The sequence below is a fragment of the Ctenopharyngodon idella genome, chromosome 5, assembly GCF_019924925.1.
Source record: "Ctenopharyngodon idella isolate HZGC_01 chromosome 5, HZGC01, whole genome shotgun sequence".
NCBI lineage: Eukaryota > Metazoa > Chordata > Actinopteri > Cypriniformes > Xenocyprididae > Ctenopharyngodon > Ctenopharyngodon idella.
The window spans coordinates 18012912-18033574 of NC_067224.1; the positions used below are offsets into that span (position 1 = coordinate 18012912).

The following is a 20663-nucleotide window of genomic DNA, read 5'->3' on the forward strand; positions in this document are numbered from 1 at the left end:
TGTTGTTTTCCAGGCGAAATGCAGGAGACTTTTAGTGATGATGCTATTAGCACAAGGGACTGTGAACATTGTGATTACATAAGTAGTCCAAAGGAAAAACAAATAACCATTAAAAATATATCAGATTTTAGTGATCTCAGAATTCTCTACAGAAGCCTTGAAATCACTGTAAAATACACTTTACTATATTCATTACTTCCAACATTTACGTGTAAAAATATTATTATCTAAAGGAAAGATCTGCAGTAATTGTGTATTGTAACAAGATGCCTACATATATAGAGCACAGAAACTGCAGATGGTACGCAGATAAAAAGAAAAAAACACCCTGAAAATGTTAAATACATGGAAATACACAACCCTGAGTCTGATATTTTCTTACATTATTATTATGATGAAAAATCAAATTTCTACTTTTGAAGTAACTGTTTACAACCCACAGCTTCACAATTAATAGAGAGACAGTATGACTAATTCACACACACAATTGCTCTCATTACGTACTGGTACTGTGCTAATTTATCTGTATCTGATTTACAATGAGCAGAAATCTGTAAGAAATGTTAGGAACCATAGATAAAATAACTGCTGAAAGTGAGCTGTTATGTCAGAGCACATTTTCATTAGGAAAAAATATCCCACCTTTAATAGTCAAGCATATTTACAGCACAAACCTTGTAAGTGAACTATGAGGGCAAAAAAAAAAAAAAAAAAAAAATCGTGGACTCAAGGCAAGGAAGAAGTGAGAGAGGAGGGTCCAATTGCAACACTCTTAAACTTTTATTAAACAAACATCATTTCCAAAACACAGAAAGATTAAACCATAACCACTAAGCAAATAGCAAACACAATACAGGAAAATGAACTGAACCAAACTGAGGGCTTAAATACACAGGTTAAATCAAACCAAACACCAAGACCCAGGTAACCATAATCAAATGTCAACCATAATCATAATCAAATGTGTAACCATAGTAACAAAGGACCTAATCAGGGGTGCGTTTTCCAAAAGCATCGTTAGCCAACTAACATCGCAAATTCCGTCATTACTTACATAGTTCAACGATTTGGTGTTTCCCGAACCATCATTCAAACTAACATTCGCAAACTGCAATGCAAACTTGTGTGGTAGAAACGACAGCACAGTTTCTTGTTTTTATGACATGTGGACTTAATAAATCGTTATCTTGAGCAAAATAAGCAAGCTGACATTAAGTACAATGTATATCTTTTATTTCGAATACATACAAACGTAATTTACTTATTTTAGTTTGTCAAGAGATTTTAAGCACCGTTTTTGAAGAGTGCGCATGTGCGTACATGCTCTGGTACGTAAGAACAAGCCTATGATTGAATCTGGAAATAAAGCAAAATAACTGAGAAAAATGAGAAGTAGTCCTCAGATGCCATGTCTGTAATTTATAGCAACAAATCTAGCATTAATTTGATCTCAAACGGATTCATTTAAAGAAGTTATTACACCTTCTTTAATTATGGTATATTACACCAACGTGGCTGAACGACAGGTTTGCGACAATACGGTTTCGGGAAACAGTCGTGACTAGCTAGTTGATTTGCTCAACGATGCATCGTACTATGGTAGTGAAGCAGCGAGTTACGTCATTGTATGGGAAACGCACCCCAGAAAACCAAGCAAACAGGAACTAAACACAGGAAGGAAACACAGGAACCAAAGCAAACACAACATAAGAGTCTACAAAAAGAACTTAACCGTTACAATTAATACATGATTATTTGCAGAAAAATCCCTTTTTTCTGATCCATGGAAAAAAAGGAAGAGCTAATAGTTAATAATAAGAGTTAATAATGGTTAAATAAAAATAAAAAAAGTACATAAAATATTTGTAGCAGGCATAAATTAATTCATAAAAAAGGGAGAAGATACAAAATATTAGATAAGACTTATTATGTTGTAATCAAACACAGTTTTGGACCCAAAAGCAGAACACAGTCTAAATATGATGCAAATAAATGTCTATTATTGCCAGAAATTAGAAAGCACAGTCCATCTCTCATAACTGGTGAAGATCGCAGAGGTGGGTTGGAGATTAAACAGGTCAGAGGTGTGTTGGTAGAGCTGAGTGAGAGGTTTGTTGGCCGGGCATGGCAGGCTGAACGCAGGATGAATGCAAGTTGAAAGAAATCACATAAGCAGACTGAATGATCTGGTGATGAATAGCTGAAGAACCAGGGTTTAAATACTGCAGGCAGATGAGTTGATTTGAAGCAGGTGAGTCACATTCAGCAATCAGCCACAGAGAGAAATGCATGGCCACTCCCCAGGATACATCAACACACAGACACACAAACACAGACACAAAAAACATTTCCCTGACAGTACCCCCCTCTCAGTGGGAGACTCCAGGCGACCTGCCAGGCTTGTTGAGATGGACTTGATAGAAGTCCCTAATGAGAGAGAGATCCAGAATGAAATACTGGGGCACCCAAGTCCTCTCCTCAGGTCCATGTCCCTCTCAGTCCACAAGGTGTTGGAGACCTTGTCCCCGACAGCGGACATCCAACAATTGCCTCACAGTGTAGACAGGATTATCATGCACAATCCGGGCAGTTGGAGGGGGATTGGTTGGCGGGCGAAGTGGACTGATCTGAACTGGTTTTAACTGAGAGACATGAAATGAGGAATGAATTCTCATGGTTCTAGGCAGTTTGAGTCTGACAACAGAGAGGTTGATGACTTTCTCAATTTCAAAAGGGCCAAGGTAGCCAGGGGAGAGTTTCTTAAAATCTGTCTTTAAAGGAATGTCTTTAGAAGAAAGTCAAACCTTCTGACCTGGTTGGTAATTGGGTGCAGGGATTCGATGACGGTCAGCAAGGTGGCGATTATAATCAGCTGAATGGAGCAGGGCAGACCGGGCTTCTTTCCAGATCTTACGGCAGTGACTAATGTGGACGTGAACTGATGGAACTACAATATCATTCTCCTGGACTGGAAACAAAGGAGGCAGATATCGCAATGAACATTCAAGTGGGGACATACTAGTGGCTAAGCTGGACAGGTAATTATGAGCATATTCAGTCCAGGTGAGATGGGTGCTCCAGGACGAAAGATTATTTGCAGCCACACACCGTAATGCTGCTTCCAAATCCAGGTTAGCCCACTCCGCTTGCGCATTAGACTGAGGGTGGAAACCGGAGGACAAACTTAGAGTGGCACCAAGCGCATGGCAGAAAGCTTTCCAAACCTGAGATATGAACTGAGGCCCACGGTCTGATACAATGTCTAGGGGGATGCCATGAAGGCAGAAAAAAAGCTAGACAAGGAGGTTAGAGGTCTCACGAGCTGTGGGCAATTCAGGGAGAGCCACAAAATGCACTGCTTTGGAAAAATTGTCCACAATAGTAAGGATGGTAGTGTTACCTTGTGAGGTAGGCAGTGTGTGACCAGGGGTGATTGGCAGAGGGTGAAGAAAACCAGCCCGGGGGTGATGGGAAGTCTTCCCACATGTATACAGAGCAAAACCCAAAAAACATTGCAAACGTTAAGGGTGGTAAGTTTTGGCCATTCTGTCACTGCCCGGATCTTCTCCGGATACGTCTTCACCTACCCGCCCTTGATTATGTATGCCAGAAAGCTGACAGAATTGACATGAAATTCACACTACTCTGCTTTTACAAACAGTCTGTTTTCAAGAAGCCTTTGCAGAACTAGACAAACATGGCTGATGTGTTCCTAGAGGGTGGGAGAGATGATCATGATATCATCCAGATATACAAATATGAAGCGGTTGAGAAAATCCCTTAGGACATCATTGACCAAAGCCTGGAATACCACTGGAGCATTGTTAAGTCCAAAGGGCATCACCAGATATTCAAAGTGACCAAGAGGCATGTTAAAAGCTGTCTTCCATTCATCCCATCTCTTATTCTGACCAGAAGATAAGCATTCTGCAAGTCCAAAAAGGACTTACACTTTCCAACGTCACCAGAGTATGGTTCAGGGTCTGGAACATGAGCCTCACGTAAAGGATGGACAATCTGAGGTGGTGGTGCTGGTGGGACTACAGAAGCAAGCTGATTGGACTGAGCACTGGTAGACCACTGAGCAAGAAGAGAAGAAATTTAATTTAATTTACTGCTAATTTGAGAAATCTGATCTGCCATGGCTTGGTTGCTTTCCGTAAGATGAAGCTGAAGTTCATGCTGTCCCAGGAGTGCACCTTGACTCGCAGAAGTGGGCTGGAGACTAAACAGTCAAGAGGTGTGTTGGTAGAGCTGAGTGAGAGGTTTGTTGGCCAAGCATAGCAGGCTGAATGCTCGTTGAGAGTAATCACATAAGCAGACTGAACGATCTGGTGATGAATAGCTGAAGAACCAGGGTTTAAATACTGCAGGCAAATGAGTTGATTTGAAGCAGGTAAGTCACATTCAGCAATCAGCCACAGAGAAAAATGCATGGCCACTCCCCAGGATACACCAACACACAAACACAGACACAAAAACCATGTCCCTGACAGATTATTAGCTGTCTTGTCAGACATAGAGAGCATGATAGAGAGAAATTGGGCAGAAGCAGGTGGATAGATAGTTGTATTTGAAAGAAGGGATAATAGATATTTAAAAAGACGTAGTGACACTTTTTACACAGAACGTGTTGCAATGCACAAAACGTTTTGGAAATTTGCTGATTTCTCAGACTATAAATTCTCATCTGATACAGCAGCTTTCTCTGTGACCAAGCACGTACAATCTGCTGCTTTAGAACCAGCACAGCACAGTGTGCAGTAAACTGCTTTGCTGGTACAGTAAAAAAAAAAAAAAATTCACTTTGAAAGTGGATATTTAGGTTTGGAAGTATATAATTAGGTTTGCATTATATGTTATTGTAGCACTGAGAGAGTACCAACTGTATTTTCTTTTAGGTGACTGGACAATGACAATAGACCTATTTTGTGTTTGCAAACAGCGATGATATTTTTATGGGCAGACCGTACTTGGTGGCAGAAAATGAGTTCTGCAGTAGCAGTCTGTGGAAGCCACAGAATTTAAAGAATAATAAGAAAAGGTAATTTCAAGTTTATATCTCACAATTCTGACTTTTCTTTCCTTGCAAATCCGAGTTTATATCTAACAATTCTTAGAAGATAAATGGAATTGTGAGATATACTTGTTATTCTGTCTTTTTCCCTCAGAATTGCAAGTTTATATCCCACAATTCCTCTCAGAATTGTGATATAACCTAATAATTGCGAGTTATAAAGTCCGAACTGGGAGATATAAACATGCAAATGCAAGAAAAAAGTCAGAATTGTGAGATAAAAGTTATCTATGTAAAATGTTATATATTTAAATGTTATTTCATGCTGTAACTGTATGGCTATGTATGTCCCCTATGAACTGCATATGTGAATATTATGTAGACTTACTGTTTACATCAAATTCATGCTTTAATAGTAGACTAATCATTGCAGGTTTCATCAGTTCAGTCTGTGACTTGCAACATAATGTCTGCGATTAGCTTCAAAGGGCATCTTGACAGCTGCAAGTGACGTAACTGTGACGTCTGCTCCAAAATGGTCCATTACATCATTCAAAATGTTCCACACACAGAGAAAGAAGTATTACAGGTTTGGAATCGGATCGGAGAGATCGGAATCGGACGATTTTCCGCATGATCGGTCCGGACCAGTAACTGGCCGGTCAGTCTCACATCTTGCAGATTCCGAGTCAGTCCGTTTTGTTGCCAGCGGCACAGGTAATAACGTCAGCTGCGCGTTCTCGCTCTTTTCTCTCTGACACCGAAGTGACACACACCCGCCTCCTCTCATTCGCTCCGGTTAAATAGTGCTTATATAGTGCACAACTGATCTATATGTGGCGCGCACATAAGCTGCCTCTCAGTCTCAAGTAGCTTGTGAGTCGCATGTACCAAAATGAGTGGCTTACTGCGCTTAAACGGTCAAATGCACACAAAAGTATGTCAAAATGCCCCTCTTGGCGAGTATCCAGGTAAACACAGTCAGTTTTGGAATCAAATTAGTTGAGAAAGATAACGCAAGTTGTGTAACAGTATTTTTACACTAAGGGAAGCAGAAAGTGTCTGACTTCACGTCTCCATTTTCAGCTCCACCCTGACTGCAAGCGGCAACTCTCTGCGATCAGTTACATCCAGCCACAGCCAAAATCGAACGCACCTTTTAACCTATTACCATGGTCTGTCTGAATACTCGATTTAAAACTGTTTAATGCACAAGTAGTTCCAGTCAGTTTAATCACCATTCTATATTAATGTGCTGCTTTCATTGAAGCACAAACACATCACTCGCACACAGAGATCAGATATCGTGCTGGGCACACACAGAAACATTCAGGAGCACAGAAACTTGTCAACGCTTTGCTACTGAATCGCTACTTTATATTACTCAGCAAGGAGGTGGTAACGTCACTGTTTTTGAAGTAATTAAACTCACAGCTTCATTGTTAGTAGAGAGAGATGCTGCACAGACGCAGGTAATTCACACACGCAACTCTCATCTAATGCCAAGTTCATGCTGCATGATTTTAGGCCCGATTTTCACTCGCCGAAAGATTTTGCAAAACTGCAGACAAATGCCAGAAAATGGAGGCAAATTGGTGCTTGTTCACGTGAGTGACAATCACGCAGTGTGAATTATCAAATACGCAATCTGAGAGAATCGACGATGCGTTGCCAACGCCCGCGAGATATTTGGCATGCTAAATATCTGTACCTGTCTGTGATTCAAAATCCTGCTGTGTGAAATGTGTTCTGACTGGAAATGACATTTGCGATGACCTACAGCCAATGAGAGAGCAAGACACAGGGCAGCAGGAAGTTCAGGGAGGAGTTATAGACCCACGTCTCCCCAACCATTTCATCCTGCATAATCTTTTTTTCTTTTTCTCCTTTTCGCTGAAAATTAGCGCACAGACAATTTGGGATAATCCAAAATAATGCATTAAAATCGTTTAATGCACAGCTAGCCATGGATTATCTTTTACATAGTAACCATGGTATTTTGTCAGAAGCTATGGTTACCATGATACATTTTCCTAAGAGTTTACTAATATTGCTGTTAATAATAATGTTGTACCAGTAAACTCAATCTATATAACCTTACAGTGAAAATTTCACGATAATTGCCATTGAACATTGATGATTGTGGAAAAGGAAAGCATTCATTTCAAAAAATGAATTACCCACATAAGGGCAATGACTCACCAATCTTTACTACCTGTACTTTTGTTATTTTTTCATTGTCAGCTTGTCTTTATGATCTGCACTTTAAAAAACATATGGATGGATGGAGTGTCAAAGCTTAGAGTATTATAGCAGTGTGATTTATATTCTGTTGTTGATTATCTGGGCCACAGAATTTAAAAGAGAGCATTTCACAGAGAAATGAAAGAGAATAAAAGGTTTGGGAAAATATCAGAGTCAGGAAGCCAGGATTATTTTGAGCAAATGTTCTCTGCAAAATCGAGTGTATCTCTCTCTCTCTCTTTCTGTTGCACACATTGAGAGTCTGCATGTGCAGGTCTTGTAATCTCTGCAGTGGGGTGATTTCACTGCAGTTTAGACAAGCTCAGCGTCTCCTAGTCACCAACACACAAAAAGAGAAAGATAAAGGGAATAATGAGAGAGGGAGGACAGAGAAATAGAGAAAAAGGGGGTTATGATAAGATGTTCAAAACACCATCCATTACTGTAACTATGTGATGCAGCATTTCTACATTATACTAAATGCCCCTTTGGTATAATTAATAGATTTCTGTCAAGATGAATAGACTGATAGTAGTTGGGTAATAAGGAAAGCCAAGACTGTGAAACTACATTGAACTAAACTGTTCTGTACATATAGCAGCAGCCAGAAATGGATCAAATAATGTCTGCATGCATAAACACAAAAATCAATTTCACTAATGCATGATAGCCTTGAGTAGTGCCTGGAACTATTATGACAGAAAAAAAAAAGTAAATATCAAAGCACACGTATGTCAGTAACTAGTTCAGTCCACTGCAGTTCTGTTCATACACTTCATTTCAGCCAAACTTGCTCTCAAAATTGGGTTACAAATCTCAAAATTCACTACAGCAAAATACTGTAGCCAGCCATCTTAGTAAAAGCTCAAATATCAAAAGTCCCCAGCATCTGTTTAAACATTTATAAAACCACAACTGTACAACTTGAACAAATATGACAGAATTACAGATCTCTGTTGTCTTAATATTCTTCAAAATATTTGCTTAAAAGACTTGGAAAATAGTGCATGAGTTGTATGAATTACTGATGGTGCCTTTTTTTTAATGTATTGAAGCTTGAAAGCATAAATCAACATCCACTGATTATTGTATGAAAAAGAAAAGTCTGGACATTATGCTAAATTTCTCCATGTGGTTTTGAATGACTTGAGGATTAGTAAATGATGAAAGAAACTGCATGTGTGAATTGTCTCTAAGTGATCAGGTTTAAAGATCAAATGTGGAACGTGGTGATGTGCAATTTCACTTGTTACACTATATGGTAGGAAATAGAAAAATACTTTTTGAATACTAATACCATTACCTTACTCACCGAGAGACTTTTAGTGTTTAACATGACTGAATTAGACTGTTGTTAGTCAGCAGGCTCTGAATATCTAGAAATATTCAAATAAATAAATAAAATTTTAGCAAGGATGCATTAAACTGATCAAAAGTAATCAAAAAGGCTTTTACATTGTCACAAAAAAAAAACTTTTAAGCTTTCTATTCATCAAAGAATCCTGAAAAAAATATCATGGTTTACACAACAATAGTAGGCAGCACAACTGTTTTCAACATTGATAATAATAAAAATGTTTCTTGAGCACCAAACCAGCATATTAGAATGATTTCTAAAGGATCATGTAACGCTGAAGACTGGAGTAATGGCTGCTGAAAAATTCAGCTTTATATTACATTTTAAAGTATGAAATAGAATACAGTTATTATAATATTTCACAATATTATGATCGTATAAATGTAACCTCAGTGAGCATAAGAGACTTTTTTTAAAATCATTAAAAAATCTTACTGACCCCAAACTTTTAGATATATTGGTTTTGATAATGTCTGAGATGTAAAAGCATTTTAGCCTCTTTTTTTTTCTTTTTTTTTTAAATAGGCCTATACATTTATTTTGGTCCCTACAATGTTTTAATCTTTCTGGCTAAGGAGCAGCAAGTTCTTCAGCTGATGACCGTATCTGATCTCAAAGGCCAGTAGCTGTACTGACAGTCACGGCCAGCCACGTGCAATTATGTCTTAAAAGCCATTGACAGAGTATAAGGACAAAGAGAGAGGGTGAGCATGAAAGAGAGGGAAGCAGAGCATGCCACGCAATGCCTTCAGGGCTCTCCAGATGAGTGCATAAGTGAAGAAAAAGCAGGATAAAAAAGAAGGATAGAAAGAAAGAGAGATGCTCAGACTTGATTAAACCGATAAAACACATAAGAATGTCAATTGATATGAATTTCAATGACCCTCAACCAAAGAGAACTGGTAAATTGTTTAAATAGCAGTATCACACACTTGCTCTTTCAAAAAATAACAATTATAAAATGAAGAAGATGAAAACATAAAATATTTTGTATTGCCCTTTTGTTGCTTCCTTTTTGCACAACGTAGTAAACTGGCTAGCCACACTAGATATATCAATCTCACATCTATAGATGTTGTTGTGACATTTTAACAAAAAGAAGGACATTAAATAAGAAAAAATAGTAAAAGAAGATACACTATCTGTTACAATTCTTGTATATTTTGTGTTTAAGCAGTCTTAATTTGAAGTGTATTTTTGTTCCTATTGTTGTAGGTGTTCACTTTCTGTGTTTAGTTTTTTTTCCTTAGTTATCCTTGTTTGTTTCCATAGCGATTGATTACCACCACCTGTTTTTAGTTTGCTTCTTGTCATCCTTTGTAATTATACCCCAGTGTTTTCCCTTGTTCAGAGTGTTTTTTTCAGTCTTGCACTGTGTCTGGATTTACTCTGTTTTTTTGGCTACGTCTCCCTGCCTAGATTTTCTCTTGTTTTGTTTGTTAATAAACATTTATGTAGCAATTGGATCCTACTCTCCAGCTTTCAGAAACATCCCGCATTATACTATCGTTCAAAGTTTAGGGTCAGGAATTTTTTTTTATTTTTTTTTTTTTATGTTTTTGAAAAAGTCTCTGATGCTCATCAAGGATTAATTTATTTGATCAAAAATACAAAAAAAAAAAAAAAAAAACGTTTTCTATTTGAATATATTTTAAAATCCAATTTATTCCTGTGATGCCAAAGCTGAGCTTTATTCGGGATTCTATGATGAACATAAAGTTCAAACAAAGTCATTGCTTTATATTAATTATTAAAAGTAATGGGTTGTCTGTTTCTATTTTGGATGGGTTTTGCATGTTTTAGTTCTGTTTCCTGTGTTTTAAAGTTATGTGACGTGACGTGTGACATGTAGGCAAGTATGGTGTCCCATACTTGAAATTTGTGCTCTGCATTTCACCCATCCAAGTGCACACACACACTGTGAACACACACCCAGAGCAGTGGGCAGCCATTTTTGAGTTCTTTTCTATGGTTTCTCTTTATTTTGATTATCATGTGCACCTGTTGTTCTTTGCCTTGTGTTTTTAAACCCTGCCTTTTTAGTTTTCTAATAAAACAAACTGCCGCGACTAAATCTAGCTTTTTATTTTCATTGTCTTTATTTTCACACTGAACCACTAATTTTATTATATATATATATATATATATATATATATATATATATATTCATTCATTAATACAGTTTATTCACTATAGTTTAAAAAAATAAAAATGGTAATAAAAAATGACAAGATTTTAGAGTTAAACTGTGTTTAAAAATTAATCTTAATTATGTCAGATAACACTTAAGCAAAACATGGTCAGGTCAAAGTGTCTGAATAATTTTTCGTTCCAAAATTTTATCAAATTTAGTGGTAGTCCACTGAAGAATTTTTGGGTATAATATGTCACAGTTTAATTTATTTTGCTATCCTCACATAAATGAACTATAGTGTCCTGCACCCACTAGTAAAAATATATCAAAAATATAAAAAATGTCTGAATAACTTTTGGTTTGACTGTATGTGTGTGTATATATATATATATATATATATATATATATATATACATATATATATATATATATATAATTATTTTGCATGCTAATTTTAAAAGTATAAGGAAATATGCATAGTTAGCGTAAGACTTATACATATTTATGTACATTTGTATTGTTGTTCATATGCATTTGCATTTGTGTTATTGTTATTTGTTTTTAGGTCATATAAATACAAGAAAAGTAGACAACAATGAAAAAAAAATAGTAGAAGATAAGAAGCACTTATAACTGCTAACAGAATACGGACAGATGATAGAAGAAATTCTACTTTTATTTGTTTTTAATTGCTTTACCTCTATAAAGGCCTACCCCAAACAGTTGTGTGTGGTGCTGCCAAAACCAAGGTCATGGGTTTGATTCCCAGGGAATGTATAAACTAATAAAATGTATACCTTGCATGCAATGTGCATTTCTTTGAATAAAAGCATCTGCCAAATGCATAATATTGTGTCAATCTGTATTTGTTGTCATTTCTGTTATTCTTACCTAGCCATCCAGAGCTCGAGTCAGGCACACACATGTCCGTCTCTGCGCTAGGGAGAACGAAGCCCACCACGAAGACCTCCACACCATCAGACATGAGCGCCAGCCCCAGCGTGAAGAACAGCTGCCACTGAAACCTGCCATGTCCACATTCCTGTATGATGAGCTCATACTGCTGGGCCAATTCCTCCTCATCCGCCTGCCTCTCATTCTCCAGCTCTCGCTGGTCCTTCAGGCCATCCGCCAGCGGCTGTCCCAAAGCCACCAGCCCATCTCTGGGCTTTGCATCCGAGGGGATCCCCTGGTACTCCCCTTCATATATCTCGTCCTCGTCATCATGACCCTCGGTGGCGTCGCTGGATCCCTCTTCATCATTGGCGTTGGGGCCTGTGTAGTTCCCATCCGGCTGGCTGTAGCAGTCGTCGTCTTCATCCTGGAAGCGGTGGTAGGTGCGACTGTGGGAGTACTCGTTTGAGGCACGGTCCACAACTTTGTTGACTTTCTTAGCGGCTTGTCGTTTGGCCTCCTTAGCAATGTCTCTGGCCCCCTTCATGAGGGAAGATGTGTCTTGTTGAGCTGTATCATCCATGATTAGATGGTGGAGGGGAAGAGGTCTGCAGTCAGCACAGAAGAAGAGCTTTCGCCTTTATGGCTCTCATGAGTCTGGGATAAACACAAGTTCAAAGTTATACTGTGTGTACTAAAATTTTGGGCTTCATACAGTTCATAAATAATCAGCATTTGGAAAAGCTACCAGAATGTACAAGTACTTATACTGCCCCAAAATCTATCTGGGTCTGATCATAGATGACATTTTGTAAATATATCTTCATTTCTGAAGGATCATGTGACACTCAAGACTGGAGTAATGATGCTGAAAATTCAGCTTTGCCATCACAAGATTAAATTACATTTTAAAATATATTAAAATAGAAAACAGTTATTTTAAATTGCAATAATATTTCACAATAATATTTCACAATATTAGTGTCTTTTTAATCAAATAAATGCAGTCTTAAGCCCAAAGTGTACTTCACTTTTTACGCGTACGCGAGGGTCAGCGTACAGTGTGCGTGATGCAAATTTCGTCATCAGAAGAGTATGCGTGTACTATGCACGCACCGCCAGATTTTTGTAACTGTGTGTACTTTGTACACGCAGGTCGCGCATTTAATTTTTTTGCAGTAATTAGTTTAACCACAAGGTGGCAACCGTGCCCTGAGAGCGTTGATTCACAATGTAGTCGAAGGCCTATACAGATGACAGATTGTGCGAAAAGGTTAGAAAGTCCCCTCATTTGTACAACTCTAGCATGAAAGAATACAAATAAATTTACATGGGTTGTAACTCGTGGCGAGAGATTGCTCAAAGCTGCGCATGCGCCGAACGCCTGTGTACACATACAAGTCAAGTGAAGTACACTGCACGCATGGCTGTGCTTTCAACTGTGACGAAGTATAACCAGGGCTTTAGTGTGCATAAGAGACTTCTTTCAAAAACTTAAGTACTTATATAAAATGCATCCATTCTTCCATCCCTTTGACTAATCAGTTTCGGCAAGCAAGCTTACTTAAGAGTACTTAACCCTGCTCCTTTAGTTCTGCTCTTACACACACCCCCATAATTTTCCACTAGTCCTGAAGATCTTGATTAGCTGAGGTCAAATTCTGCAGGAGCAGGTGTGAGTAGTGAGTACTACAGAAATAAAATATATTACAAAGGGATATTTAACGATCCGAAACTTAAAAACACATTACTACGTCAATTATAGTTAATATTGTCTATGCTCCAGCTTATTTCGTCTTTAGCTGTAAGAAATTCACATTAAAAAATCCCAAATGGTAAAAAGTCACAAAACCGTTATATATAGCATATTTTGTTTGCCCCCTGTTGCTTTAATGACAGTTGCACTCAAAACCTGATGATCATGTTTTCCAACTTGAGACTGTTCCAGAGTCAAAGAGCATCTTGTGCTTCACTGGAAGCAAATCTGACCTTTTACTTTTGTTTACATTTGATTAGTGACCTAAAAACAGTGAGAAGCTGAAATATTTTGGTTTATTTCCAGATTTCAAATTACAGATTTTCATTGTGGTCTCAGAATTTGGGGCAAAACATTTTATAGGCTGCAGTATAATTTAATAATCACAAATAAAACGTGAACAAAACGTGTATAATTTAACTGAACAATTATTTTACATCTTATATTGTGTATGACTTATAGTAATCAAAATCCCCACCATATACTCAGAGCCATACACACCCCTGAGAATGAGTCTGTGAGACTTTACAACAGCTAATGGATCAAAAGAGAGAGCTTGTTTCACTTTCATTGTGTTTACATGCCGTTGGGAAGCTGAGTGCTCAGGCTACGGAGTAATCCATTATTGGCCGACTGAATGGATGTGGACCATGTGTCTGTCTGAGAGGTCTGGCAGCACCGTTGAACTGCATGATTGGCCCCTCGGTGAAAAGACAGCACTTCCCCCAATATACCTGTGTAATGCTGGGGGAATCTGACAGGACTGCTGCTTACAAATGATGGACGGCATCAAGTCATGAATATCATCAGCTATAAATCATATAATTATGGAAAACACTATTCCAGTTCAAATACAACTATATCTATATCACTTTTCCTGACGAATCTCAATACAAGTCCAAAATAATAATTGAAAAGCAGCATTCTCAACATTTTACTGATCTTACTGGAAACAGCTTAACCCAAGTGGACAGTTTACAATCAGTCACAAGTGGACTGAAAATAGGCCCTGCACTCTTGATAGCCTCTGTCGAAATGATGTATGGTGTTTCTGTTCCCTATGCGTACTCTGGTGCATTGGGAGTCAGCAGGTCAAGTTATATGCAAGAACATTATAGCATATTTGGCAAGCTGGCATGAATAACAATGATTGTAAGGGGTGAGCTGTAAAATTGCTTGTCGATATGTTAAGATATGGTGAGGTGGCAAAAGTGGATAAAATTAAACATGGCATTTCAGCCTTAGAACAAAATCAATTTCAATTTTTTTACACAGTTCATGCATTTAGTAATATTTATTTCATTTATGTGGTGTGATACTGGTTTCATTTCTTTACAGATATGTGTTACTAAATGTTATACATGGACAACATTTAATATTTGTTCATATTTGTATCTAAAAAGACTTACATATGAGTATAATACTCTCAGAAGTGATTAATATAAGGAAGAAAACAACAAAAGAAATCAGAAAATTTCCCATTTCAATAACAAATTATATAAAATATCAAAAAGTTAAAAAGTTATCAGTATTTTTTCTGTCATGACTGACTTTGACAGACAGACATGAACTGAAATGCAGACAGGAGAAAAGTCAGGCAGTGTGAATAAGCCAGGTTTAATCTTCTAATGGTTTGGAGAGGTCATAATCACATTATAACAAAAAGCAAATGACCTTGTCTATAGAAAGGATGCTAGGGCATCTTGTGTTAAGAGATTGCTTCAGATGATATTATGGAGGACGAGGAGGAAAAGAAGAAAATTGTTGGGGGAGGGTGAATTAGCTGTCTGGAGAAAAAATTTTTTTATGACGTTCTTTTAAAAGTAATGTCTAGCACTAAATGTTTCAGTTGTATAGGCTATAAGACTCAAATTGCAGAGGAAGAAACACAAATATCTCTGTTTCATATTTTTATGTTATGAACGAAGAAACTTGCCCTGAATTACAAAAACATTTAGTACAAACACTTTTTTTCTAGGGACAAAAAAGTACAAAAGAAAGCATTTACTGTATGACATGCTGAGGTATTTTCCATATGTCTATGTTAAAGTGCCCCTATTATGCCTTTTTTTAAGGTTCCTATTGTTTTGGGAGTCTCCTACAACAGGTTTACATGCATGCAAGGTCAAAAAACACTTTCGTTTTCTCATAAGATACATTTAATTTCACCTCAGATCTCAATGTTTTGTAAACGATTTATTAGAAGCAGTTCAAAGAATCAGTCTCTCTAAACCCCTCCTTTCCGTGAGCCTACACTGCTCTGATTGGTCAGATGGCCCAATCCTTTGTGATTGGTCTACTGAGCGCACCACTCGCCTATTGCTATAACTGAATGACAGCTATCAATTCGCAAGACATTGGTTTGACTCTGCTGGACAGAAATGATAGCATCGATTTTACCGTGTCAATTCGAGCCCGAGTCCGACGATGAAACATCTGAAGTAGTCGATCAACCAGAAACTGATTTGCAATCATGACTGGAGTACAACGTTTCTATATGTAAGTATCACCTTAGTTTTGTGAATCCTGCGTTAAACTCCCCGAGGTTTGAGAATTAGTCGTCAGTAAAATGACAGGAACACAACAAAAGATTGTACGGCTGTGGTATTTTCCCTGGCGTCTGCGCGCACAATAAGTGGGCGGGCAATATGCTAATGTGTCGTTGTGACGTCACAACGCTACAGCTTGAGATTTGTTTTACAAACGACTCGTTTGTTTTATTGACTCTTACTTTTGAGAGACAATAACTTTATATACGGTGCACTTTCAGATTTAAAACTTTGCAGGATGTTTTTATTCACTTAGAGCTATGTTACACACTACATGAAAGGTAATTTTCAAAAATCCATAATAGGGGCACTTTAATTATGTCATAATTCTCTATTAAAATCACAGTCTTTGGAGATTGTAGTCTTTTATATGATTCTTAAGACACTGGAAAAAACATGTTACATGTTTACCTGCCATTAGTTTTGAAAAAGACAACATTTCCATATTGAAATTAATCAGAGATGAGTGCTAGAATGTTCTTAACACAAATGTATGGAATAACATTATCATTCACTACCTCTAAAATCACCTGTTCTCTAATGTGTATATTCTGTTATGTTCTGTTTAGGTTATGTTTTCACTTTGTTTACTTTTGTTCCTAGTTAGCTTCTCTATTTTATAATTAGTTTCCATATTTGCTAATTCCACGCACCTGTTCAGTTTCTCTTTGATTATGTTCCCTATGTATTTAAGCCCAGTGTTTCATTCTGTTCCTGTGTTGTTTCTCGATAATGTGAAGTCTGGTTTGTGCTGTCTCATTGCTATTCGTTCTGTGTAATCCTGGATAAATAAAGACTGTTTGAATGAATCCCCTTCGTCTTCATCTTGCTGTCACGTAAAGTTTTGGGTTTTGTGTTCATGTTTATGTTTTCATGTCTTTTATTTTGTAGTTTGTTTCATGTTGCTTGTTTGTGCCATGCTTCCCTTGCTCCTCATGTTCTCCCTTAGTCTATGTGTCATGTTCTGATTGGTTGTTTATGGTCATGTGGTTTTCAGTTCTGTTCTGTCATTGGTTCCCTTGTTCCTTGTGTCACTTCCCCATTGGTTGTCTTAGTCATGTGTTCTCTAAGTTCTAGTATTTAAGCCATTGTCTTCCCCATGTTACTTGGTCGTGTATTGTTAATGTAACCCTGCTGTCGGTGAGTGTGATTGTCAAGTCTGTTCTTTGCCAAGTCAAGTCTGTTCTTTGCCAAGTCAAGTCTGTTCTTTGCCAAGTCAAGTCTGCTCTTTGCCAAGTCAAGTCTGCTCAAGTCAAGTCTGTTCATCATCAAGTCTGCTCATCAAGTCTGTTTATGTTCAAGTCTAATGGTTGCTTTGTTTGTTTGCTCACTTTACTTCAATAAACTGCACTTGGGTTCATCAAGCTCGCCTTCAGTTTGGACTAACAGAATACACGACCCTTACAATGAACCCAGCAGTTAGTCTTCTACGTCTCCGTCAAGGAAATAGGACTATTAAATATTATGTTCAAGATTTTTGTGAACTTTCTGCCCTTGTAGACTTCAATGACATGGCGCTGAAGGATATTTTTCGGCATGGATTAAATGAACCCCTTCATTCTCAACTGCCTGGGGGGAAAATTCACTTTTCCCTAGCACAATATATGGACTATGCCCTTCTGTTAAGTGGATCATCCTTCACTGTGGGTATTGCGGATGAGGAGCCCCACAATCCTACAGCGTCCACCACATCAGAGTGTCTTCATTCCCCTGCTGTCATGTCAGGAATTATTCACGTCACGACTGCCACGCCAGGTACTGTTCACGTTATGCCAGCCACGGCACAGTCTGTTCGCATCATGCCTGCCCAACCACAGTCTGTTCATGTCAGTCCTACCCAGCCACAGACTTTTAACGTCACGCCGGCCCTGCCACAGACTGTTCACGCCACAGCTGTCTCGCCAAGTCCTGTTCACACCATGCTTGCCATGCCTGCCACGCCAGGGCCTGCTCCCGCCATGCCTTCCACACCAGTGCCTGCTCCCGCCATGCCTTCCACGCCAGTGCCTGCTCCCGCCATGCCTGCCACGCCAGGGCCTGGTCCCACCATGCCAGGACCTGTTTTCAACATGGCCTCCACATCAGAGACTTGTCCTAAGATGGCCGCCATACCAGAGTCTCCAGTGGATGCAGTGCTGACTATTATGGTCGCGGCTATTTTATGTGTGTGGGCTGCACACACATTTGCTCCAGCCCCAGACCAGCGTCCGGAGGGGATTCCAACCCCTGACCAGCGTCCAGAGGGGACTCCTGCCCCTGACCAGCGTCCAGAGGGGACTCCAGCCCCTGACCAGCGTCCAGAGGGGACTCCAACCCCTGACCAGCGTTCAGAGATGGCTACTACGCCTGAGCCTCATCTTGCCATGACTGCCACGCCAGAACCTCGTCTTGCCACGGCCGCCAAGCCTGAGCCTCGTCTTGCCACGGCCGCCACGCCAGAACCTCGTCTTTCCACGGCTGCCACAGCTGCCAAGCCAGAGCCTTGTCATGCCACAGCTGCCACGCCTGAGTCTTGTCACGCCACTGCTGCCACGCCAGAGCCTCGCCATCCCATGCCAGAGCCTCGCCATCCCACATTAGAGCCTCTTCATGCCACACCTGCCACACCTGCCACGCCTGAGCCTTGTGACGCCACGGCTGCCAACTTTCCCCTAAATATTTTTTGGGGGAGGGACTATGGGTACCAAGCTCCAGCGGATCCGGAGCTTGGCCCACCACTACTCCACGGTCTAGGCCCACCATTGCTCCACGGCCCAGGTCCGCCCACGCTCCACGGCCCAGGTCCTCCCACGCTCCACGGCCCAGGTCCTCCCACGCTCCATGGCCCAGGTCCGCCCACGCTCCACGGCCCAGGTCCGCCCACGCTCCACGGCCCAGGCCCACCATTGTCATGTCCTGTCCCCCTGCATGGGTCAGGCCCTCCATCCCTCCCCCAAGACCGCCTCCGCTCCACCACCCTCCGGGAATTTTCGTATAGTTTTGGGTTTTGTTGGGCGTCGGGAGCCGCCCTTAGAGGGGGGGATCTGTCACGTATAGTTTTGGGTTTTGTGTTCATGTTTATGTTTTCATGTCTTTTATTTTGTAGTTTGTTTCATGTTGCTTGTTTGTGTCATGCTTCCCTTGCTCCTCATGTTCTCCCTTAGTCTATGTGTCATGTTCTGATTGGTTGTTTATGGTCATGTGGTTTTCAGTTCTGTTCTGTCATTGGTTCCCTTGTTCCTTGTGTCACTTCCCCATTGGTTGTCTTAGTCATGTGTTCTCTAAGTTCTAGTATTTAAGCCATTGTCTTCCCCATGTTACTTGGTCGTGTATTGTTAATGTAACCCTGCTGTCGGTGAGTGTGATTGTCAAGTCTGTTCTTTGCCAAGTCAAGTCTGCTCAAGTCAAGTCTGTTCATCATCAAGTCTGCTCATCAAGTCTGTTTATGTTCAAGTCTAATGGTTGCTTTGTTTGTTTACTCACTTTACTTCAATAAACTGCACTTGGGTTCATCAAGCTCGCCTTCAGTCTGGACTAATCGTTACACTTGCGTTGCTGACCAGCAAAACGTGACAGAAGAACCGAACTAGACAAGATTTTTTTTGCGGTGTAATTTATTAATTTTTTTATTTCAAAATGGACTTGCCGGCCATCCAGCTGCTCTGCCTCGAGCAGGAGGTACATAGCCTCAAGGACCACACAAGGAAATTTTTAGACCTGGCATGCCACATCAACTTCCCTGACGGCTCGCTGTGTGTTTATTATTATTTCAGCCTCCAAGAGCGGTCCAAGGAACGTCTGCCCATTTTTAAATTGAGTTTTACTCTTATATTTTCTATCATTGTCACAAATTTGATTGGGAAAGTTCTGAAAAAATACTATGGCTGCTGAATATATGTATCATTAAAGGGAATAAAGATTTTGTCAACATACGCTGTTAGCAAGTTTTTCTGACTGTGGTGACAACTGAACAGATGGAGCTGAAAATCAGTTTGAAATCTTCCCGTAGTCTCAATTTATTTTTAATTCTACCCGAATGATAATTTGTAAATATAAATATATGGCATGACAGTATACAGAATTATATCTAACAATGTTGACACAGTTATAGCAAGGAAAACACATAAGAAGTAGGCATCTGCACTACAGTGCGAGTCAATCCCTTTGAACATGTTTAACAGATCAATCCAATAAAATTCCTCTGTACATAAACATTCATCTTGAGATTACATTTCAAACATCTCCAGAACCAGTGATACATCAGAGCATTGTATTATGGCATATTGGCATGCATTGCAATGCACACTAAAGAGAAAAAAGTGGGCTCGGATTATATGAGGCTTGTCACTCTCAATCACGACATGGCCGGCTGCATCACTCTGCAGGTAATTCAATAAAGCCTTTTCTCAATGGGCAGAGCAATGGGCCAGCAGAACCTTCCCACCAGCTTGAACACTGCTACAGGAGCAGATTCTAATCTTAACATTGGACATGTGTTCCCAGCCATGCAAACTAATTGCAGCAGAGAAAAAAATAAGAAAAATCATACTCTTGTGAGATGCCAACCTTAAAAAACCAATTACTGCATGTTTACACAATGCAATACCAAATAAATTATTTATCTTTGATTTTGCTCAGAGCATAAAATGCAACCTAATGAGGCTAATGCAGCTGACTTTAAAAAAGCAAAGATAATAGCCTGGTCAATGCGGCATCGCTGATGAAGTGCTGTA

At 39.4% G+C, this 20663-nt stretch overlaps 2 protein-coding genes across 2 annotated transcripts in view; one reads left to right on the forward strand and one right to left on the reverse strand.

Annotated features, from left to right (window-relative positions):
* The window catches only part of poc5 (POC5 centriolar protein homolog (Chlamydomonas)), a 703663-nt gene that overhangs the window by 668333 nt on the left and 14667 nt on the right, over positions 1-20663 (forward strand). The gene's annotated exons all lie outside the window — the stretch shown is intronic.
* sv2ca (synaptic vesicle glycoprotein 2Ca) overlaps positions 1-20663 on the reverse strand; it is a 45004-nt gene that overhangs the window by 22980 nt on the left and 1361 nt on the right. Inside the window, exon 2 of the mRNA XM_051893442.1 lies at positions 11644-12303. Within this exon, the coding sequence (XP_051749402.1) occupies positions 11644-12229 (586 nt within the window). The 5' untranslated portion in view covers positions 12230-12303. The remainder of the gene's footprint in view (positions 1-11643; positions 12304-20663) is intronic.